General features: G+C 42.3%; 1 protein-coding gene across 3 annotated transcripts in view; it reads left to right on the forward strand.

The window, feature by feature from the left end:
* The window catches only part of LOC143930421 (uncharacterized), a 277,574-nt gene that overhangs the window by 94,758 nt on the left and 157,167 nt on the right, over positions 1-25,649 (forward strand). For 2 of the 3 annotated variants that reach the window (XM_077454728.1, XM_077454727.1), the window contains exons 2-6: positions 638-738; positions 7,359-7,475; positions 15,935-15,997; positions 17,220-17,330; positions 25,215-25,328. In XM_077454728.1, coding sequence (XP_077310854.1) covers positions 658-738; positions 7,359-7,475; positions 15,935-15,997; positions 17,220-17,330; positions 25,215-25,328 — 486 coding nt within the window. In that variant the 5' untranslated portion in view covers positions 638-657. The remainder of the gene's footprint in view (positions 1-637; positions 739-7,358; positions 7,476-15,934; positions 15,998-17,219; positions 17,331-25,214; positions 25,329-25,649) is intronic. The other variant, XM_077454729.1, reaches the window with a different exon arrangement.

Below are 25,649 nucleotides of genomic sequence, written 5' to 3' on the forward strand. Positions count from 1 at the left end.
GTGAACTTATTCTCTCTTGAGAAGAGGAAATTAAGGAGATTCTTTACATTTGGAGCAAAAGTGATTCAACCTACACGTATGGAAAGGCTTCTTCACAATAAGAGCTGTGAAAATGTGGAATAGACTCCCTCAAGAGCTAGTTCTGGCCAGCTCAGTAGATTGTTTTAAACAAGCTGGATGCATTCCCAAATGCACAAAATATAACTGGATATTAACATTTATAGATAATAACAACATAAAGTGTTGATTCAGCACCAATCTGCCCCCTGAGGGACCAGGAAGGATTTTTTTTCCTGCTAGAGCAAATTAGACTGTCATAGGTTTTTTCCTTCCTCGTGATCAACTATATAGGAGTGTGTATATGGATATTTTCTATTTACGTATTTGTTTCTATTAGTTATTAGTTGAAGAAGGTGGATTTCTGTTTTCTTCAACCTTTTTAACTACATTATATGTAAATATATACATTTATTATTTTAAATCCACTTTAAATATCTAAAGATCTGCAACTATTCTAGCCTAAAAGCCTGAACTAGAACAATGAATTCTATCAACTCTTTGCCTGCTTTGCATACATTCATTCTTGCTTTGGATATTTGAGCCATATTTACCTATAACAGATGTGCTCTATGTTTAGGAACATCAGGATATCCAGCAATGGACAGAGGACATGGAACCCAAGAAGAGAAAGCAGCTTTTGTCAAAATACTGCATAAAGGACGACCACAAATTTTAGGGGTCAGTATGAAAAATGAGTGTACTAGTCAGTTGGAGTTTAGATCTGCTCCAGATCAGGTCGATCTACAGCCAGCAGTGTTGATACTAATAGCATTTTTTTTTTGTATCTCTCTTGGACCTGTACAGAGCAAAAGTCCTCAGAAGGCCTGGTGCCGGTCTGTTTGGTCTGGGTAGAGTTAACACAGGACTAAGGGCCTTCCATCTGTCCCTATGCCTCTCAGACACTCAGCAGTGCATTATAGGAAGAAGTGGGAACAGTCACATGGTCTCCCATAACTAGAATTATCTGGTGTCATTAGAAGCCCTGAGGGGTAAACAGAACGGTAATAGCAGCAGAAGGATGGGATATCAAGATATCCTGTTTCTTTGCCCTGAATGGTCAAATTATAAGTTCACCTTTTCTTCCCGTTAAAGATCAAAAAGCCACTTAGAAGTCATTTAGTTTAGTATACAAATATAAAGAAGATTGTTAGTCTAGGGGACCTAGGTTTGATTTGCAGGGTGTTTGTTGAATTCTGCATGATAATAATTAATAATTAAAAATAATTAATATCAAACCCCACTTTGTTTAAGCACTGCACTCCTTCCCACATAATCTAGTGGAAAGTTCTTGGCCTAGGTGGCCCAGGAGTCTAGCTTCAAGCTACCATTTTTAACATAATTTTTACTTGTTGATTTTTATTGTTCCATTTTAATTTTTGTATTTGTTTTAATTTATTTATATATTGTTAAGAAAGATTTATATATAGTGGATTTTTGAGTTACCTACATCAACAAATACACTTTACAAAATTATAAATCATTTATCAATATAATTTAAAACACACTTAAATGCAAAATAGTATTATATAAACAATACAATTAGCCCTAGAGTTTATACAATCCACATCCATCACCTATTAGCTATTTTAGTGATGTAGTAACCGTATACTAGCTTATTTCCTCATACATCGTTTTGAGATTACTCAATTCGTTTCTTCAGTAGTTTATTATGGATTGATGCAGGGTATATTTGCTGTAACAGTCCACCTAGGGTGAGTCCACAGAAAGGACCAACTATCAAACCACATCCATCCAGAAGATAGACTAGTTCCTAACAATAGCACTAGTTCCTAACACCTGATATCATTATTCAAAGGTAAACCCTATTATGGTGGAAAAAATGTATCTGATGTAGAGAAATGGAAAATCAAAAGGTTAGCATAAACAGAACACCTTATTTAGGAAATGTGTCTTAAAATGATCTTTAACCACTTTCAGACCGGACCAATTTGCTGGTCAAAGACCAGACCACTTTTTGCGATTCGGCACTGCGTCGCTTTAACTGACAATTGCGCGGTCGTGCGACGTGGCTCCCAAACAAAATTGACGTCCTTTTTTTCCCACAAATAGAGCTTTCTTTTGGTGGTATTTGATCACCCCTGCGGTTTTTATTTTTTGCGCTATAAACAAAAATAGAGCGACAATTTTGAAAAAAACGCATTATTTTTTACTTTTTGTTATAATAAATATCCCCCAAAAATATATAAAAAAAAATTTTTTCCCTCAATTTAGGCCGATACGTATTCTTCTACATATTTTTGGTAAAAAAAATCGCAATAAGCGATTATTGATTGGTTTGCGCAAAAGTTATAGCGTTTACAAAATAGGGATAGTTTTATAGCATTTTTATTAATATTTTTTTTTTTTTTTTTTTTACTAGTAATGGCGGCGATCTGCGATTTTTATTGTGACTGCGACATTGTCAGGGACCCATCGGACATTTTTGACACATTTTTGGGACCATTGTCATTTATACAGTAATCACTGCTATATAAATGCAGTGATTCCTGTGTAAATGACACTGGCAGTGAAAGGGTTAACCAGTGGGTGGCAGTGTAGGGGTTAAGTGTTCCTAGGGGTGTGTTACTAACTGTGGGGGGGTTGGGCTTTCATTTAGTGTACACTGATCTCTGCTCCAATCACATGGAGCAGAGATCAGCGTCACTAGTTGCTAGGCAGAAAGGGAAAATGTTGTTTATACAGCATTTCCTCCATTCGGCCGCTCCGTGAGACGATCGCGGGGATGCCCGCGGCGATCGAGTCCGCGGGTCCCGCGACCGGACTCACGGGGGTCCCGACCAGCGCGGGAGCGCGGCGCCGGCGGCGCGCTCCCAATGGCACGGCGGCAACGAATATTGGACGTACATGTACGCCAATATGCCTGCCCGTGCCATGCTGTCGACGTACATCGTCGTGCGCTGGTCGGGAAGTGGTTAAACATGTAGCTAGTTCAATAGGTAATTGGATGGCAAAATGTGCATGGCCCCTCAGTTGTTCCAGATCAGTGATCACCGCTGCCTTATTAAAGTATTACTGAAAATGATGTCAGATAGAAACCTATGGGGGTTATTTACAAAAGGCAAATCCACTTTGCACTGTAAGTACACTTAAAAGTGCACTAAAATTGCACTTTGGAAGTGCAGTCGTTCTAAATCTAAGGGGTAGATCTGAAATGAGTGGAAGCTCTGCTGGTTTTATCAACCAATCTTGTGCAAGCTAAAATGCTGTTTTTTATTTTCCTTGCATGTCCCCCTCGGATCTACAGTGACTTTACTTCCAAGTGCACTTTCAGTGCAAAGTGGATTTTCCTTTAGTAAATAATCCCCTTTGCGTCTTTATTTAATCTCCAGTGCAGTCTCCACACAACTGCATGTGTGCCACAAAGTGAAACATTTCCACCAATCACGTCTAAAGGAGTGGAATATTGGACCTTTTAAATTACAGTAGGTCACATAAGCCATATACCCCACAGAGCTTAATCCTCTCTCAAAAGCGGAGCTTCAGGCATTTTTGTGTTTATAAAACATCAGCAACTACAAAAACTGTAGCTGCTGAGTTTTAATAAACGGCCACTCACCTGTCCAGGGATCCAGCGAAGTGTTCATCCCACCTGTCCATTCCCTCTGGCTTCTGTCCCCAGCACTGGCATCTCAAGTGTGGGCACCTGACTGTGACAGCTTGCGGCTTTGATGCACTGTGTATGCGCGAGCCGCACTGCTCATTGAGAATAGTCTGTCAGTCTTCTGGGACCTGTTACATGTCCCAGGTGATTGTGGGGAGGGGGGACAGAAAAACTTCCAGTTGGATCACCCAGTCGATCCAACCAGAAGTGGGAGCAGGTACCTGTCAGACCTTAAAGCAGAACTTCCCCTTTTGGGTAGAGATCTGCTTTAAGGCTTTCCTCAGGCATAGCTCTCGCTACTGTAGTCACACCAGCCTCTCAAGGGTTACTCATTCTCCACAGGTTTAGCAGCTGTTCCAGTACAGCTCCATAAAACAAAGACAAATCATCATGCTTTTTTTTTTTTTCAAACACACGTTTATTATAATAAAAGAATAAGAACACTCACATTTACATAAACTGCATATTAAATTCCCAGATACTGCTTTCTGTGGCTAATCTCTCTTTTTTTTATTAAATATTAGTTTTTTTTTCATTTACAATTTACAAATGCACAGAACATTCCCACCAACCAACCCCAAACAACAACCTAAAAGAGAAAAAAAAAAGAAAGAAAGGGACTTTCCCTCTTTTTTTTTTTTTTTTTGGCACCTTCCAGATTATACCTTTTTGCAAGAAACCTTTTATAACATCAAACTAAGTTATTATTATTATTATTATTATTATTATACAGGATTTATATAGCGCCGACAGTTTATGCAGCACTTTACAACATTAGGGCAGACATTACAATACTATACAATTCAAGACAGGGGGAATCAGAGGGCCCTGCTCGTTAGAGCTTACAATCTAGGAGGGAGGGCCAAGTTATACAAAAGGATAATAGCTGTGGGGGATGAGCTCGTGGAGAAAATAGTGCAGTTGTTAGATGGAGGCAGGATAGGCTTCTCTGAAGAGGAAAGTTTTCAGGGATCGCCTAAAAGTGGATAAATTTAGAGACATTCTGACAGATTGGGGTAGTGAATTCCAGAGGATGGGCGAGGCTCGGGAGAAGTCCTGGAGGCGGATATGGGAGGAGGTGACGAGGGAGCTAGAGAGCAGGAGGTCTTGGGTGGAACGAAGTGGGCGATTGGGTTGGTATTTTGAGACTAGGCTAGTGATGTAACTGGGGGCAGAATTGTGGATGGCTTTTGGAGCTTAATCACCAGGAACAAATTTTCAAAAACTTTTTAGGACTTCTCCTATGTTTATATGCCAATTCCTCTTGTTTTAAATTAAGATGAATTGCTTCGAACCATTGCGCTATTGTTGGAGGAGAGTTTGATATCCATTTTTGGAATATAAGTTTACGTCCTATATACATAGATCTTAACCACATCACATGCATTTAGACTGGGAGAGTGTCTTCTGATACAATCCCTAACAATGCTATTTTTGAGTTAGACTGCACCTGTGTAGAAGGGTATTTAGAGTATCAAATATACCCTCCCAGTAGCGATGCAATTCGGGACATTGCCACAGCCTATATATAAGTGTATCTGTTTCATTAGTACACCTTGGGCAATTTGAGTTGCTTTGCCCCATGAGTAGGGATGAGCCGAACACCCCCCCCCCCCGCCTTTGGTTCGCACCAGAACATGCGAACAGGCAAAACATTTGTTCGAACACATGAACACTGTTAAAGTCTATGCGACACAAACATGAATAATCAAAAGTGCTAATTTTAAAGGCTTATATGCATGGTATTGTCCTAAAAAGTGTTTGGGGACCTGGGTCCTGCCCCAGGGGACATGTATCAATGCAAAAAAAAGTTTTTAAAAAGTCAGTTTTTTCGGGGGCAGTGATTTTAATAATGCTTAAAGTGAAACCATAAAAGTGTAATATTCCTTTAAATTTCGTACCTGGAGGGTGTCTATAGTATGCCTGTAAAGGGGCGCATGTTTCCCATTGTTAGAACAGTCTGACAGCAAAATTACATTTCTAAAGGAAAAAAGTCATTTAAAACTACTGGCAGCTACAATGAATTGTCGGTCCGCAATACACATAAAAGTTCATTGATAAAAACGGCATGGGGATTTCCCCACAAGGGAACCACGAACCAAAATTTAAAAAAAAATGTGTGGGGGGTCCCCCTAAATTCCATTCCAGGCTCTTCAGTTCTGGTATGGACATTAAGGGGAACACCACACCAAAATAAAAAAAATGGCGTGGGGGTCCCCCTCAAAATCCATACCAGACCCTGTCAGCACGCAACCTGGCAGGCCGCAGGAAAAGAGGGGGGGGGCGAGAGAGGCCCCTCCTCCTAAACCCTACCAGGCCACATGCCCTCAACATTGGGAGAGGGCTTTGAGGTAGCCCCTCAAAGCACCTTATCCCCATGTTGATGGGGAGAAGGGCCTCATCCCCACAACCCTTGCCTGCGGGCAGGGGGCTTATCGGAATCTGGAAGCCCCTTTTAACAAGGGGACCTCCAGATCCCGGCCCCGCTGTGTGAATTGGTAATGGGTTACAAATGTACCCCTACCATTGCACAAAAAAAGTGACAAAAAGTTTAAAAAAGACAAGAGACAGTTTTTGACAAGTCCTTTATTAATTTCTTCTTTCATCTTCTTTCTTCTGGTCTTCTTTCTTCTGATCTTCCTTCTGTGCTTTTGTTCCTCCAACTTCTTCTTCTCCATCTTCTTCTTCCTCTGCTCTTCTTGTCCCGCATCTTGCTCTGGCTTCTTCTCCGTGCCGTCCACATGATCAGTGGTTCAGCCACTCACACCCCTGCCATTGTGCTACCATATTAGAGAGAGAAAGAGAGAGTGGGCGACTTGTGTGAATGACTATGGGCTGAGTACTTGTCTGTTAATGTGAGTGTTCTTACAATTTTTCTTTATAATAAACCTGTTTTATGGAAAGCACAAGGATCTTTCTTTGTTTTATGGAGCTGTGCTGGAGCTGTGGCTAAACCTGTGGTGGAGAACCCTTGAGGAGCTGTTGTGACTACAGTCTCAAGTGCTGTGCCTGGAGAAAGTCTTAAAGGAGTTGTAAAGTCAGAAGGTTTTTTTTATGTTAATGCATGCTATGCATTAAGATAAAAAGCCTTCTCGGTGTTGCAGACGCTCTAGCACCCCTAATACTTACCCGAGTCCCCTTTCTATTCAGCGATGCCCATAATTATCTCAGCCATCTGGGACTCTTCCTCCTGAGTGGCTGGTACCATTGGCTCCCGCTGCTGTCAAAGTCAGTTAGCCAATCAGAAGGGATAGGGGCCGAACAGCAGCTCCATGTCTGAATGGATACAGAGCTGCAGCTCGGCTCGGGTGCCCCATAGCAAGCTGCTTGCTGGGGGGGCACTTGGCAGGAGGGAGGGGCCAGGAGCACCAAAGAGGCACATGAGAAGAGGAAGATCAAAGCTTCTCTGTGCAAAACCACTTCACAGAGGAGGTACGTATAACATGTGTGTTATAAAAAAAAAAAGACAAGACTTTACAATCACTTGAAGGAGAGATGAGGGAAGATTAACCCTCATCTCTCCTTAAAGATGAAACGCTTAATTTATAATGAACACACAGTGGTCTTTAAATTATTAAATTATATATTTGGTACTTTGCTACTTGGATAATAGAGTCCCATCAAAGCAAAAAAATTTCTTACATTTCTTTTTTGCTTTTTTTTTCATCTTTTACAGGCTATAGGAGTCAGTCTTGTGCTATTTTATATTGCTCTGGGAGTGATTAGTTATGATTTGACTTCCATATTTACCTATACAATACACTACTGGACCTTCGTGTATGGAATTCCATTTGTAAGTAAACACTGATTCTATTGACTGATGCAGCGGGTAAAGTAAGTATTAAACACGTCACCATTTTTCTAGGTAAATATATTCCTAAAAGTGCTATTGACATTACATTTTTACCACATGCCAGTAACAACCCATGCAATCCATACAAAGACACTAAAACAAATAAGTTCAGAAATCAATTTATGTGTTATAAAATGTTATATATAAAATGTTATAAAAACACAGGGAAAATGTATTGAACACATAAAGAAAGGGAGGTCCAAAAAAGCATGAAAAGCCTTAACACCAGCTGAAAACTATCAGTAATTAGAAAGCAATCTCCCCCTTGTCAATGCAAATTAATATCAACTGGTTCAGTATCAACTGATGGCCTATAAAAAGTTGTCCTTATTATTGCAAAACATACTGATAGCATTGGTTAGAAAAGGATTTCTACATTTCTGAATGTTCCAGTAAGCACTGTTGGCGCCATAATCCGGAAGTAGAAAGAGCAACATTTCACCATAAACCAGCCATTACCAGGTACTCCTCTCAAGATTTTTGACAGAGGAGTGAAAATTATCAGAAGAGTTGACCCAGAGTCAAGGACCACTTGTAGAGAGCTTCAGAAAGACCTGGAATTAGCAGGTACAATTTTTTCAAAGAAAACAATAAGTAATGCACTCACCTGCTATGGCCTTTATGCACGCTCACCACACAAGACCCCATCGCCGAAGACAAAAGCATGTTTAAGCTTATTTAAAGTTAGCTGCTCAATATTTAGACAAGCTTGTGAAATATACCATGTTTGGAGGTCAAATGGCACTGCACATCACCACAAAAACACCATATCAACAGTGAAGTTTGAAGTTTCGAACATTATGGTGTGGGGCTGGCATGTATACGGTACTGGCAAATATCATTAAAAGGAAGGATGAATGGAAAAATGTACCAACACATTCTTGATAAAAAATCTACAGCCATCTACCAGGATGATGAAGATGAAATGAGGGTGGACATTTCAGCAAGACAATGATCCCAAACACAAAGCTAGGGATGAGCTTCGTGTTCAAGTCGAACGTACGTTCGACTCGAACATTGGCTGTTCGTCCGTTCGGCGAAATCCAAACATTTTAGTCCGTTCGTGTCAAATTCGCGTGGCGCTCACGGCCCACAATGCACTGCGATGGCGCAGTGCATTGCTGGCTCATGATTGGCCAAGCATGCACTGTGACCCCGCATGCTTGGCCAATCGCAGCGCCAGCAGCGAGGAGAGCCATGATTGGCCACAGGCAGGATGCCTGTGGCCAATCATAGCTCAGGCTGTGTAGTGCACACCCCACACTATATAAGGCCGCCATTGCGGCGGCCTCGTGTAGTGTGTTGGCGTCTGAAGCAGTGGATGTTCTGTGTACCTTTAACACAGTACACACCGATCGTTTTCGGCTGATTTCCTATCTTGCTGTTGTGTAGTGGCTATTGTCTGCGTGCCCTGACCACAGTATACACCACTATATTCACCTCACCTATATAGCTAGTGATCTATCTTTAATAATAGAGCTTGCAGTCAGTAGTGTTAGGAGATAGTGCGTGCTGTCTGCGTGCTCTGTACCCAGTACATACCGCTATATCCACCTACATAGCTGTTCTCTATTTGAGCCCACTTGCCATCTGCAGGAGTTATTGGAAGTAGTGTGTGCCTCCAGCACAGCACAGTATACATCTGTATATACCCCTTTATCTCTGCTGTTTTCTGGTTGTTGTCTGCGTGCCCTGACCGCAGTATACACCGCGATATTCACCTCGCCTATATAGCTAGTGATCTATCTTTAATAATAGAGCTTGCAGTCAGTAGTGTTAGGAGATAGTGCGTGCTGTCTGCATGCTCTGTACCCAGTACATACCGCTATATCCACCTACATAGCTGTTCTCTATTTGAGCCCACTTGCCATCTGCAGGAGTTATTGGAAGTTGTGTATGCCTCCAGCACAGCACAGTATACATCTGTATATACCCCTTTATCTCTGGTGTTCTATAAAAAAGGCATCTGCAGGAGTTAGTGGGTGTTGTGTGCCTCCAGCACAATATAAACTACCCAACTGCTGTTTTACCCAACTTCCTTCAGGCCATTACCATGTCTGGAAGGCCAGCAAGGAGAGGCAGACAGGCGCGAGCCGATAAAAGAGGGCAAGCAGGCTCTGTGTCTAGGTAAACAGTGCTGGTCGTGGACGCGGTGCATTGTCATCAGCACGTGGCCATGGGACATGCTTGTCCTTCTTTTCGGCAGCTGGACATGTTAAACCGCAACATGCCAACGACTTGGTAGAGTGGATGACCAAGCCCTCTTCATCCTCCTCATCCTCTCTCACCCAGTCTCAGGGTAGTAGCAAAGCAGCTGCCAACGCATCGTCTTCCCTCCTCTCAATGTCATCATCAGTGACTCCTTCCCTAGACCCACCACGTCCTCCTAAGGAGTGTCCTGAACTCTTTGAGCACAGTGTTGGGTACATGCTCCAGGAGGATGCCCAGTGTTTTGTGGGCTCTGATGATGACACTCAGCTAGAGGAAGGCAGTAGCGTGAGCGCAGAGAGAGGGGATGCTCAAGAAGGACAGCAATCTGGCAGTCATGTTCCACAAGCTGCAGCATACTGCCAGGTTTGCTACAGCGATGAAGAGGGAGGGGATGATGAGGGCACTGACTCCACGTGGGTGCCTGGAAGGAGGGAGGAGGAGGAGGAGGAGGAGGAGGAGGAGGAGGCACATGTCCAACGAGGCAGGATGCCCTCCGGGGGCCAGCTTAGGGGCAGCACACCGACTGAATCACACCGCAGAGCTCCGCCTGTTCAGAGCGCTGCCTCTGCGCGTTATTCTAAAAGTTCTTTGGTGTGGGCCTTTTTTGAGACGAGTGCATCAGATCGCACCGCTGCTATTTGCAACATATGTCTCAAGCGTATCTCATGTGGCCAAAACATCAGCCGCTTGGGCACCACATGCTTGACCAGACATATGTTGACCTACCATGCAGCTCGTTGGCAAGCGTACCTCAAAGACCCACACCAAAGAACAAAGCGGACCTCTCCTTGCTCCTCATCAGCTGGCATCTCCAACCCCACTAGACCTTCAGTCCTCTCTGAAACCTGCTCTGAGAGGAATGAAGGTGTAGAATTAGGTGTGTCACAGCCAAGTGCTTCCGGGAACTCTGCTAGCGGTACACCCACGTCCGATTATAGCAGGCAAATGTCCCTGCCCCAGCTGCTGGACCAGCGGAAGAAGTTTACTCCCAGCCATCCACATGCCCAGCGGTTGAATGCTAGCTTGGCTAAATTGCTAGCACTTCAACTGCTGCCTTTTCAGTTGGTAGACTCGGCCCCCTTCCGTGAGTTTGTACAATGTGCGGTTCCTCAGTGGCAGGTCCCCAAACGCCACTTTTTCTCACGGAAGGCGATTCCGGCTCTCTACCGGCATGTGGAAGGTGCATATTACCGCTGACTCATGCGGCTGCACACGCAGCAGAGGGCCATCAATGAGTACCTGTGCGACTACGGCACCAGGACAGGGTCAGGGGAGCTTGGTTTTTTCTCACCACGCCAGTGGGGCATGATCAGGGATGCATGCACTGTCCTGTCACCGTTTGAGGAGGCCACAAGGATGGTGAGCAGTGACAGTGCATGCATCAGTGACACTGTACCTCTTGTCCACCTCTTGGAGCATACGCTGCGTGGAATAATGGACAGGGCACTTGAGGCAGAACAGAGGCAGGAAGAGGAGGACTTCCTTGCCTCTCAAGGCCCCCTTTATCCAGACAGTGTTCCTGCTGTGCCACCCATCACACAGGAAGAGGATGAGGAGGAGGAAGAGGAGGAGGAGGATGATTGTGTCAGCATGGAGGTGGAGGCTGGCACTCAGCATCAGCAGCAGCAGTCTTATAGGGATGATTTACAGTCCCAAGAAACACGTGGACTTGTACGTGGCTGGGAGGAGGTAGCTGTGGATCATGTTGTCCTTAGTGACCCAGAGGACTCCGGACCGAATGCCTCAGCTAACCTACGCTGCATGGCCTCCCTGATCCTGCAAAACCTGCGGAAGGATCCTCGTATTCTTCGGATCAAGGAGAAGGACCATTACTGGCTGGCCACTCTCCTTGATCCACGGTACAAGGGTAAGGTTGCCGACCTTATCTTGCCATCGCAGAGGGAGCAGAGGATGAGACATCTCCGGGAGGCCTTGCAGAAAGGTCTGTGCAACGCGTTCCCAGAGACTGGGAGGTTACAAACTCCTGGTCCTGGACAACGTGTTGCTGAGGCATCGGTCAGAAGGAGCGGTGGAGAAGGTGGCCGTCTGACTGATGCTTTCAGACAATTTTTTAGTCCGCAGCCCCAAGGTATGATCGGTTCCAGCACCCATCGCCAGCGTCTGATTTACATGGTGCAGGAATACCTAGGGGCAAGGTCAGACTTGGACACCTTTCCCACCGAAAATCCTCTGGCTTACTGGGTCTTGAGGATGGATCACTGGCCAGAGCTTGCACAGTATGCAATTGAGCTACTGGCCTGTCCTGCATCCAGCGTTCTTTCGGAACGCACCTTCAGTGCTGCTGGTGGCTTTGTTACCGATCACAGGGTGCGCCTGTCCACCGAATCAGTTGATCAACTGACCTTCATCAAGATGAATCAGTCTTGGATCACCCACAGCTACCAAGCACCTGAAGCTGATGTAACCGAATAATTTTTTTTGAAATACCACATCCCTTCAAGACTGCCTATGCTGATGCTGAGTGACTGTCCTGTTATGTTGATTGTCTATCCTCTTCCTCCTCCGCTGATATGTTGGAAGAACATTTTTGGTTCTGGGTGATGCCAGCAGCCCAATTTTTCTGCCCGTTTAACAGGGGCGTTTAATTACAATTTTTGATGCAATGCTTTGCAGCAGGGCTAATTCCTGCAATAAAACTAGAGTATATGGCAGAGGTTGCAGTGTGGTGGCACCAGCACCAGTGCCTAAGGCCCAATTTTTCTGCCCCTGTTTAACAGGGGCGTTTAATTACAATTTTTGATGCAATGCTTTGCAGCAGGGCTAATTCCTGCAATAAAACTAGAGTATATGGCAGAGGTTGCAGTGTGGTGGCACCAGCACCAGTGCCTAAGGCCCAATTTTTCTGCCCCTGTTTAACAGGGGCGTTTAAGTACAATTTTTGATGCAATGCTTTGCAGCAGGGCTAATTCCTGCAATAAAACTAGAGTATATGGCAGAGGTTGCAGTGTGGTGGCACCAGCAGCAGTGCCTAAGGCCAAATTTTTCTGCCCCTGTTTAACAGGGACATGTAATTACAATTCTTGATATAATATTTCACAGGAGGGCCCCTTCCTGTGCCCACCCAGAGTAACGGTGAGGACTTATAGTGTTGTGGCACCAGCACCACAACCACCAAAGGTCAATTTTTCTACCACTGTTCAACAATGGCATGTAATTACAATTCTTGATATAATCGTTCACAGCAGGGCGCTCCAGCGCCCACCAAGAGTCACTTTGAGGGCTTACAATGTTGTGGCAAAACCAACACCTTGTTCCGCCATTTCTGCAGAGCATATAGGGCAGGCCCCTACTTTCAAACATCCAATTTACAAACATCTCCTACTTGCAAACGGAAGGAGACAACAGCAAGTGAGATGAAAAAAGATTGACAACAAAACAAATTATACAGGACTGGAGCTACACTTTAAAAATGTACCAGTTGAAAATTACAAACAGATTCAACTTAACACAACAAACCTACACAGTCCCTGTCTTGTTTGCACCGCCTGTATACTGCTGTTCTGAGTATATAGGGCCTGGGGGCCACACGCATTTCCTTTTTTTAATATGGGTACGGGGTTCCCCTTAATATGCGTACAAGACCCAAATAGGCTGGTAATGGGCAGGGAGGGCTACCCATGCCATTTTTCTCAATGATTTTCAACCATATTGCAGGAACCAGATATAACATTAAAACCGCAAGCAGTTTTAAATGGTGTTATTTCCGTTAAATGTCATTTTGTGCAGGGACTGTTCTAAACACGGGAAACATGTGGCACTTCACAGGCATACTACAGACACCCCACAGGCACCATATTTAAAGGAATATTTCACTTTTTTTTTTTCACTTTAATCGTCATTAAAATCAGTGCTCCCGCCAAAACGGCCGTTTTTAAAACTTTTTTTTGCATTGACCCATGTCCCCTGGGGCAGGAGCCAGGTCCCCAAACCCTTTTTAGGACAGTATCTTGCATATTAGCCGTTAAAATTAGCACTTTTAATTTCGAACGTTCGAGTCCCATAGACTTCAATGGGGTTCTAACGTTCGTTCGAATTTGGGGTCCGTTCGAAAGTTCTGGTGCGAACCGAACTGGGGGGTGTTCGGCTCATCCCTACACAAAGCCAAGGAAACTCACAATTGTTAGGCCCAGCCAATCACTTGACTCAAATCCAATAGAAAATCTATGGAAAAAACTAAAGATCAGAGTTCATACAAGAGGCCTGCGGAAACTTCATGATTTGAAGACTGTGTGGAAAAATGGGCCAAAATCACTGGGCCAAATCCTGGGCCAATGGGCCAAATCGTGAGCAATGCATGTGACTATATCTCTATAAAGGAGGTGTCTTGAAGCTGTCATCATTACCAACAAAGGATTTTGTACAAAGTATTAAACAAATTTTAGTTAGCGTGTTCAATACTTCTTCCCTGTCTAATTCCATTTTATTACACATAACTTAATTTCTGAACATATTTGTTTTGGTTTCTTTGTATATATGGATTGCATGGTTTGTTACTAACATGTGGTGAAAATTTTATGTCAATAGCACCTTTAGAAATATATTTACCTTGAAAAATAGTGACCTGTTCAATACTTATTTTACCCACTGTATATACAGCAAAAACAAAGTTAAAAATGTATGCTGGTCAGCTATAACATTATGACCACTGACACGTAAAGTGAATAACATTAATTATCTCATAAAATAGCATCTGGAAGTGAGTGGGATATATTAGGCAACAAGTGAACATGTTGTCACTTGAAGTTGTGTTGAATGCATAATAAAATGGGCAAGTGTAAGAATTTAAGCAACTTTGGCAAGAGTCAAAGTGTAATGGCTAGATGACTGGGTCACATCAAATTTCAAAACTGCAGCTCTTGTGAGCCCACTGTTGCAAGTATATAACAACTACTGGAGCTGAAATTGCTGAAAAGTTAATGCTGATTCTGAGAGAAAGGTTTCAGAAAACACAGTGCAGTTTGTTGTATATGGGGCCGCAGACCAGTCAGGGTGCCTATGCTGACCCGTGTCCACAGTCAAAAGCACCTACAATGGGCATGTGTCACAACTATGGATCAGACTTGGAGACCAGTAGCAGTAAAGAGATTCCCACCAGCCAGCTGGATAGGTATACAATTAGGCCACCTTGCCGAATGACACAGCCTCACCCAAGGTGCAAGTACTAATCAGTATTCACCAGAGCTCCTGATGGTGGAGATGGGTTTTGCTGTGTGTTGATCCTTAGGATTGCCTCACTAGGAGGTGAGTAAGCAGATAAAGCAGGTAGATATTAAGCAGAAGCATAGTTAGTAAAGAAGCCAAAAAGGTCAGTAACAAGTGGTTGCAGGTTGGGATCAAGCAGAAGCATAGTCGAGGAACAAGCCAAAGGTTGGTAACGAATGGTAGCAAAGATATGGATGGCAGCAGGAGAGACAAGAGCAAGATATTGGCTGCAGACAGCACAATAATCTGGTAAACAAGAAGTGTAAAGGCATGGCTTTAATAGGAAGTTCAGGGGAGGAGCAAGAGCCAAAATTTATTAATAACACAATAAAAGAGTCTTACACAGTGCAGTGCTGGGATACTATAGCAGGTGAATGGAAGCTGGTTGAGGCAGGTGTAAGAAAGGAGCATGGCCCGAAATATGTCATCCTGGTTACCAGCTTTGTTTTAGAGCCTTTTGGTGTGTCTCAACAAACCCATGCTGTGTGGCTGCACCATGTAAGACACTTTTATTGCGTCTTTAAAAAATTGTGGCTCTTTCTTTGGACATTGTGGTTCAGTGAAAATGTGTGGGCCTAAGACTGTCTTTTGCATTTATGAGTGCCTGTCAATCCTGGTATTTATTGGCATTACTACACTTACATGGGAGTGTTCTGGAGCGCCTTTATTATGTTTGGAATCACCTGTCTTATCACCCCGTTGGTCACTTCTGAGGCTTCTGAGGTAATTACCAATGCACCTTCCTCTGCACCTGCACCTGGCTGCAGATATACAATTATATGATTGGGCTGCAGTTTAGCGCCTAGCCACCTATTCAGCTATTTTAAAATTGGCAGATTACCCATTCTTTGTTGGTTGAAAATTAGCATGACTTGTATGTAGTAAATAGTGTTTTCGATATATAATGCTTATGTTTACCAGATATATAGATAATATTTAACACTCACTTTTTTTGCTATCTGTAGTACATCGTCACAGGAAGTCTCTCAATCGCAGTGGGAAGAAAACGAAAACCAACTATCTCTTTAGTAAGTTGATCACAACATGGATTATTACCGACTAGGGATTAAGGCTGGGTTCACACTGCTGCGGCTGGGAGACCCGGATGTGATTCGCACCGCACTGCAGTGCAAATCACATCCGATCTGTGCGATGCGAGTTCAGCCATACAGATAGTATGGCTGAATTTGCATCACACCCGCTCCAAACTCGCACAGGACCCTTTTTTTGGTCTGCAGCAGAATCGGATCGCATGGGTGTTCACACCAGGCAAACCGATTCCTGTCCGAGTTTGCAGATCGCACTGAGATATGCAAACTGATCTGGGGGTGTCATTAAGGTTTCACTGACACTCTCAGCAGTCCGCATAGGGCAGTGTGCACTGCCGGCGGGAGGCATGCGATGCGGGAACCTGCCCCGGATTCGCGGCGTTCCCACATCGCTTCAGTGTGAACCCAACCTAACAGAGTAAATTTGCCAAAATAAATGTTGTTGGCTAAAATTTCAAGAAGCAGAAACTCTCAGTCCTGCCGAAACTCCTCTGTGGACTACAGAACTACAGAACACATTTTCCTTATGCTATGGAGTAGGGGAAAGGGGACGAAGTTCTGTAGTCCTAACACTCTTCTTATCCTAGGAGAACAATGCTGCTCTTCCATAAATACTGTGCATAAATGAGTATTGCTACCTTAGCCACTTAAGGACCGCCTCACGCCGATGTACGTCAGCAGAATATCACAGCTGGGCACAGGCACAAACAGGTACGTTGCCCTTTAGGAGCCCTGCCGTGGGTCGTGCACGCGCCGGCGGCGACACACTCGCGGCCCGGTCCTGAGCTCCATGACTGTGACCGCGGGACCCGAGGACCCAATCGATGCCAGTGTCCCGCGATCAGGTCACAGAGCTGAAGAACGAGGAGAGGTAAGTGTAAACCAACCTCTCCTCGTGCTTCCTAGTGTGGCTGTCACTGATCAGAGAGTAAAACGCCTTAAGGGGGGCACATACAACATCAATAAACCTTACAGGTGTTCTAATCCCTCTAGAATCTGTCCAAGATGTGAAAAAAAATAGCCTTTAGTTATAATTTAAACTTAAATGTGATTAACTTTCTTCAATGTCTTAGAAAGGCAGTAAAATGTGGCTTTCGGTCAGTGCTTGTAGCTGATACTGATGCCCTGGAATGTTTATATTCCCTTGCAAAGTATAATTTTCAGAGATAAACTATTCTTATACCTACTTATCTTTGGATAGGTGAGAGCATTTTTGGCAATGAACATAATCAGCTCTATGGTGTCCATCATACTGCTCGGTGTGCTGAGTTATGACATGTACTGGATAGCCTATTCAGAGTACAATGTAAATGTGAGTACACTATAACATTTTCTATAATTATTATATTTAAGGTGGAAAAGCAGCCCAAGTGTATTTTAATTTAAAAAAAAAAAGGCTTAGAAGTGGATTTAAGCATTCCTAAGACAAACATATGTAGGCAGGTGTCTACAGGAAGAACGTACTGCTTCAGTAAAGTGAGTTTAGGCTGCCCGGGGCAGGGAAGAGTTGAGCGTTTTCCATCAGTTTCACAGCTTTTCGGATCCTGCCTTCTTTCCCAGTCGATATATACATTGGGTAAAATAAGAACGGTATTTAACATGTCACCATTGTTCTAGATAAATATTATTTCTAAAGGTGCTATTAACATGACATTTTAACCACATGTCGGTAACAACCCATGCAATCCATACTTACAAAGAAATCAAAACAAATAAATTCAGAAATTAAGTTATGTGTAATAAAATTATTTATAGAATAGCTAAAGGGGTCTCACATCCATATGAGAACTGTTTAAGGGATAGAGGACATTTTTAGCGGACTTTACCGGTACCAGAAAAGGAACACTATAACATTTTATGAAAATTGATTTATTATATATTACAAAATAAAAAATGAGTTCAGAATAAAAACAAGAGAATTAAAGCTCTCATTGGTATAACCACGCAATGTTTATATGTAGAGTACCTAATGCTGCTTAGTCAGAGAGGTCGATGTTTCGCTTTATGCTTCCTCAAGACCTTTTCTGCTTGACTGCAAAGAGAGGGATTCTCTATAGAAGAGAAAGGAGGCAAATATCATAGTTCACAGAACGCATAAGAAACGCAGCCAGATATCTTATAATAATATAGTCCCCATAAGTAATATGGGGAGCAGTGTATATGAAGGGCCCCTCACATATCAGAGAGAGCCCTTATAAATGTGGCATGCCAAGTGCCACCCAGAGGCAACCAGACCAACGAGAAACATCCCTAGATCAATCAGCCAATAATTCACAGTACCCCATTCTGTAAGGAGGACAAAATGAACATCAGCCTCTAAAGAAATTTAAAGGACAATCAATGCATTCATAACCATATCAATGCAATACTCCCTGGACAGAGAGTATCCCCAAAATCACTACAACGGGACAAAAGTCAGTGTATTGTATCATTAAATCAGACCCGCAGTCCTGTTAGATCCTATATAAAGTAGGAAATACATAAGATATATTAAGTGGCAAATGGCAATATCCTTTGTTTAACCACAATGGTTATTAGAATCACAAACATAGTCAGATACCTCAATGGTATTAAGGAGAGGGTCAGTAATCGAATGACTTATTAAAAACCTTCCAAAGAACCATCAGAAGATAGACTGAGATCTAGAAAAATAAATAATATCTTAATACACAGAGTTCTAGAAGGCAAAATAAAATCAAATTACTCTTTAGTCAATAAATACCATTGCAGTAATGCTGGTAAGAATAGTTGCAAGTGCAATCAAAGTCCACACACATAGACTCACCTGACAATGTATGTCCTGAATCATACCACACCCACAGATACTGCCAGCATTCAAACCTTAAATAGGAAAAGGGAATGGCGCCACAAACCATCAGATAATAGCTGACTACAATCAGCTGTGGAGGCCCATACCATCGGGTGCCAGAGTATAGGGCATTCACCTGCAATCTTATGAAGAAATCCCCCATACGACGTGAATAGACAGCACGGCAGTATGGCGCACTTGCGCCATAGGGACGTCAGAGACTAACTCTGGGATGAAAGTGCGCTCATGCGCAGCAGCAAACAATAGACACTTAGAAAAAATAATAAACCATGGAATACAACCTCTAATAATAAACGATGCTACATCAACCGCTATAACCAAGCAAGGTATTTCTAACCAGATGGTGACATGCAAACTCATCAAGGGCTAATACTGAATGACAGTATATTCATCTGTCAACAGTAGCCATTTGTATAATTAATAAAACAAATGTGTATGCAATATACTTATAGAGGGGAATTCCCCTTACTCCAACCACCACAACACTGCCACCATGGCTATGCAGGGGATATGGAGAGCCAACCTGCAGCCAGATGTTTACCCCACAGGGGGTCCCCATAAGTAACTATAATAGATAAACCCCCCCCCCGATCTAGATCACATCTGGGAGACACACTGGCACGCCAAAAACATATACACTTAACAGATGTATTCCAGACCAAGACAAAAAACCTTAATCCCACACTAAAATAGGGATTTAAACCGCTGCATTCATTATCCACACCTCCCACAAAAATTTTCTATGAATTTTCTATTTAATTACAATATCAAGTATCAAAATAGTGATTAATGATACATAGTTTAAATTCATGGTTTGACCACATGTCTATTGGGACATATACAAATAGATGGGAGTAGCATAACTATCATTATTTAGAATGTTTTCACCATAATATTGCGGAGAGAAATTAAGGTTTTAAAGGGCCATCCATTTTCAGCCCTCAAATTATGTGTAGCTGAGAGCTTCATTAAGGGCCGGAGGAAAGGTAGCATTTAATAAAAAAATTCATTTGGCTTCCCACTGCAATAGCTTCTTATCAACATTTCCTCCTCTAGGGTCTTCAACAATCCTTTCTGCTACCATGACCTGCACCATTGACGTGTCATGTTTATGTTGAAGGGCAGCATGTCTCCCAAAAGGGGTATAGAGTAGATTTTTTCTAATGTAGTAGATGTGGTCATATATACTCCAAAAATTCCTAAACGTTTTTCCTATATAAAATATACACATTTACATGCAATATTGATTAAACATTTTGTTTAACAGTTCACCTAATGTTCAATTCTATGCATGTTACCATTGGGGAGTATGAAAGATACTCCCTCCATGATCCAGCCACAAAACTCACAACTGCCACATCTAAACATGCCTTTCAAATGTTCACTAGGCCCCACAGATTCCTGGAAATGACTGTGGACTAGACAATCTTTTAGCGATCTGCATTTTTTTATATGTGACTTGGGGATATTGTCCAATATATTTTCCTGGAATTGGATCCCCAGTAAGGAGGTGCCAATGTCTCTCCAGAGTTTTTTCACCATATCATGATTATTAGAATATGCGGTAACAATCCTTACAGTATCTTCCGGTTTCTTTCTTTATCTTAGCACCAAACAATGTCCTGTCTATTTTTTAGGGTAGTCTTAGTATAGCCCCTTTCTAAAAGCCTTGCTCTCAATGATTTACATTCCTTCAAAAAGTCGTTTTCATTGGAGCAATTGCTAATACATAGGTATCGTGAATATGGTATACTTCTAATCAATGGTTGGGGGTGGGCACTAGAGGCATGGAGTACAGTATTCCCCGCAGTGGGTTTCCTATACAGCGAGCTGCCCAATGTACCATCCTTTTGTTTGAAAATGTTAACGTCTAGAAAAGGTATTGATCGTAAGTCACTATGCACGGTAAATTTGAGATGATAGTCAAACTTCACTGTTAGTATGGTGTTTAGGGGTGATGTGCAGTGCCATTTGATCCCCAAATATGGTGTGTATTACAGCATCTGAAAAGTTAAATTTTGGTCTCATCTGACCAGATTATATTCTCCCAGTATTTCACAGGCTTGTCTAAATGTTGTGCAGCAAACTTTAAACAAGCTTCAACATGCTTTTTCTTCAGCGATGGAGTCTTACGTGGTGAGTGTGCATATAAGCCATTTCAGTTGAGGGCATTACTTATTGTTTTCTTTGAAACAATTGTACCTGCTAATTCCAGGTCTGTCAGAAATTCTCTACAAGTGGTCCTTGGCTCTTGGACAACTTTTCTGATAATTCTTTTCACTCCTCTGTCAGAAATCTTGGGAGGAGCACCTGGTCATGGCTGGTTTATGATGAACTGATGTTCTTTCCACTTCTGGATTATGGCCCCAACAATTCTCACTGGAACATTCAGAAGTTTAGAAATCCTTCTGTAACTAATGCCATAAGTATGTTTTGCAACAATAAGGTTGTGAATGTCTTGATAGCGCTCTTTGCTTTTAACCATCATGAGATGTTTGTGTGACACCTTGGTAATGAGACACCTTTTTATAGGCCATCAGTTAAGACTGAAATGGCTTATAATAATTTGCACCGACAAGGGGCAGGATTGCTTTCTAATTACTGATAATTTCAGCTGGTGTCTTGGCTTTCTATGCCTTTTTGCACCTCCCTTTCTTCATGTGTTCAATATTTTTTCCCTGTGTCATTTCATTTTATTACACATAAATTAATTTCTGAACTTACTTGTTTTGGTTTCTTTGTATGTAGGGATTGCAATGTATTGTTACCGATATTTGGTAAAAAGTGTATGGCAATAGCACCTTTAGAAATATAGGCACCCACAAGATAGCCAGTTAGGAAATGGACTAGGATGCACTTTGATGATGTAATGTTCCAGCAGTGCTTTTAGTAAAGTTTTTGAATTGTTCTTGAACCCGGACCCCATTCTGTCACTGGGAGTGAGGTGGCAAAGGTAGGCATGACTGGCGGAGCAGGCATGGGCTCAGCAGTGTTTCTCCTAAATGCAAAACAAAATGAGGAAGGTTTGGAGAGAAATGGCAGTGGGGTCCATTTCAGATACGGAACCTCAGCCCAAAAATTTGTTAAAAAAGGTGAATAGTTGGGAAGGGAGTGATTATTACAGTGCCAAACACTCAGAAGAATAAGAATTATGATATATAAAAAAAAATGTATTACAACATAACTAAAACGGAAAATTATAGACTCAAATACATGGCGAGAAGCAATTAAAATACAGGGAGCACAAAATATATAATATGTAGGGCCAGAATGATGGTGGTTTTGATGTACTGTTGGGTCAAATCTTCCCTACATGTTTCACCATTACAATGTCTTCCTCAGGGGAAATAGGACTTGACCAGTAATGTAAAACGAGTTACTACAAAAATACAAAAGAGAAAGAACAAAGATGCAATAAGTTAGCGAGTTTGGGTTAGGTGTTGCATGGCTTCTATAGGTAAAATGTATCTGGTGGACACAATCAAGAAACTCCCAGACCACACCCCCACAACAGATGGTCTGAAAAGTGTGGTGTGATTTCTAGAAAAGGTGCAGGCCCTTCTTTGGTGCAAGTGCAGCATGTTTTTGACCCTATGCCATAGGCATTTGTATATAAAATCATTGGTTGTCAATGACTCATCCTTGCACTGCTCAGTCAGCTGTCAGCCAGGAACTCATAACTGACAGGTGGATGTAAACAAAAGACGAAAACCTTGCAAAAGCTGCAAATTACTGTAGTAGTCATCATTACTGCATTCTGAACACATCACGTCGTTTTCTCGGTACAGGTGCCATTCAGGGAATGCCTTCCAATGAATGCAAATTGTTCTCTGAATGGACGAGATAGAGAAAAGGGCGCTGATGTCATAATCTCCATCTCGATCAGAGAACACTTTGCATTTATTGAGTAAATAGAAGGAGGTTTTCTGAATGCTGTCCAGGCTAATTGGGCTACTTTATTTACTATACATCACTGTAGCTGGGACCCATTTTCCACATTTTGTCATGTTAGAAACAAAAATGTAAATGTATTTTATTGGGATGTTATGTGATAGACCAACACAGGGTAGCACATAACTGTGAACTGGGAGGAAAATGATAAATGGTTTTAAAAGTTTTTTACAAATAAATATCTGAAAGGTGAGGCATGTATTTGTATCCCTTTTACTCTGATACCCCTAACTAAAATCCAGTGGAAACAATTGCTTCAGAAGTCACCCAGTTAGTAAATAGAGTCCACCTGTGTGTAATTTAATCTCAGTATAAATGCAGCTGTTCTGTAAAGCCCTCAGAGGTTTGTTAGAGAACCTTAGTGAACAAACAGCATCATGAAGGCCAAGGAACACACCAGACAGGTCAGGGATATAGTTGTGGAGAAGTTAAAAGCAGGGTTAGGTTATAAAAAATATCCTAAGATCTGAACATCTCACAGAGAACTGTATAATCCATCATCTGAAAAAGGGAAGGGTATGGCACAACTGAAAACCTACCAAGACATAGCTGTCCACCTAAACTGAAAGGCCGGACAAGGAGAGCATTAAATTAGAAAAGCAGCCAAGAGGCCCATGGTAACTCTTGAGGAGCTGCAGAGATCCACAGCTCAGGTGGGAGAATCTGTCCACAGGACAACTATTACTCATGCACTCCACAAATCTGGCCTTTATGGAAAAGTGACAAGAAGAAAGCCATAAGAGGTCCCATTTGCAGTGTGCAAGAAGCCATGTGGGGGAGGCAGCAAACATGTGGAAGAAGGTGCTCTGGTCAGATGAGACCAAAATTGAACTTTTTGGCCTAAAAGCAAAATGCTATGTGTGGTAGAAAACTAACACTGCATATTACCCTGAACACACCATCCCCACTGTGAAACATCAACAGCATCATGTTGTGGAGATGCTTTTCCTCAGCAGGTAAAGGGAAGCTTCCCATCAAATCTGACCAGCTGGTTAGATTTGATAGGAAGATGGATAGAGCCAAATATAGGGAAATCTTAGAAGAAAACCTGTTATGATCGGAATTCTCGTCGGAAGAAGCTCTGATGGTTTTCCCAACGTAATTCTGACGGAATTCCGCTCAAGCTGTCTTGCCTGCACACGGTCACACCAAATTCCAATAGTTTAGAACGCGGTGACGTACAACACGGAACTAGAAAAAGGAAGTTCAATAGCCAGTAGCCAATAGCTTCTGTCTCGTAGTTGAATCTGAGCATGCGTGATTTTTTGGAGTGTCGGAATTGCATACACACGATCGGAATTACCGATAGAAAGTTTTTCCGTCTGGAAAATTGAGATCATGCTATCAATTTTTGGCTGGCGGAAATTCGGACAGCTAAATTCCGATGGAGCATACACACGGTCGCATTTTCCGATGAAAAGCTCTCATCGGTCTTTTTCTGGCCGGAATTCCGACTGTGTGTATGCGGCATTAGAGTCTGCAAAAGACTTGAGACTGGAGCGGAAGCTTACCTTCCAGCAGGACAATGACCTTGAACATACAGTCAGAGCAACAATGGAATGGTTTAGGTCAAAGCATATTCATGTGTTAGAATGGCCCGGGCGAAGTCCAAACCTACGGTAAATCCAACTTAGAATCTCGGGCAAGACTTAAAGATTGCTGTTCACAGATGCTCTTCATTCAATCTGACAGAGCTTGAGCTATTTTGCAAAGTGGAATGGGCAACAATTTCCCTCTCTAGATGTGCAAAGTTGGTAGAGAGACATCCCCAAAAATACTTGCAGCTGTAATTGCAGTGAAAGGTGGTTCTACAAAGAATTGACTCAGGGGGACCGAATACAAATGCACGCCACACTTTTCACATATTTATTTGTAAAAAATTTGGAAAACCATTTATAATTTTCCTTCCACTTCACAATTATTTGTCACCTTGTGTTGGTCTATCACCTAAAATACCAATAAAATATATTCAACTTTTTGAACCAGTGCACAAAGCATGACCTCAACTCAATAGAATACTTTTGGGATGACTGTGAGCTAGGCCTTCTCGCCAACATCAGAGCCTAACCTAACAAATGCACCTCGGGAAGAATGGTCAAACATTCCCATAGACACACTTCTAAACCTTGTGAACAGCCTTCCCAGAAGAGTTGAAGCTGTTATAGCTGCAAAGGGTGAGCCAACTCAATATTGAACCCTATCGACGAAGACTGGGATGCCATTAAAGTTCATGTGCATGTAAAGGCAGGCATCCCAATACTTTTGGTAATATAGTGTACTTATATTGGTCCAAGCTGGAACAATGTATCTATGCAAAATAGCCATACCTTAAATTCATCTTTAAATCTGGTCATACATTATAATATTAAAACAGAGATGTATACATTTAATTCTCACAATGTTTCTTTTGCACAGCGCCTACAAAATATCTTAATTTTCATGATAATTGCCAATGTGCTCCAGTTCTGTGCATCGGTGACTCTTTCTAATTTTGGCCGTCTGTCTCTGGCTGCTAGATCCTCTCGGCAGGTAAGAAGTGGACAATGGTAAGATGCTCTGTAAGTCAAAGTTAAAGTTAAAGAGAACTGTATGTATTGCATATTTGTTACAGTAACATTATATCCTGCACACCAACTAACATTTTAAAACAGTAAGCGGACAATTTATTTTAAAAAATGAGCTTTGTGAGTATTGCAACATTCGTGCAAGCATAAAAAAATACTAACACAACACCCTAATATTCGATCCTTAGAGAAAAATAGCTTAAAGTCATATTAAATCCTTGTTTTCTTTTGTTTAAAAATAACAAAGATGTTATACTTACCTGCTCTGTGCAGTGGTTTTGTAGAG

The sequence above is a fragment of the Lithobates pipiens genome, unplaced genomic scaffold (genome assembly GCF_037356315.1).
Source record: "Lithobates pipiens isolate NorthernLeopardFrog02 unplaced genomic scaffold, aLitPip1_a1.2 Scaffold_25, whole genome shotgun sequence".
Classification (NCBI taxonomy): Eukaryota; Metazoa; Chordata; class Amphibia; order Anura; family Ranidae; genus Lithobates; species Lithobates pipiens.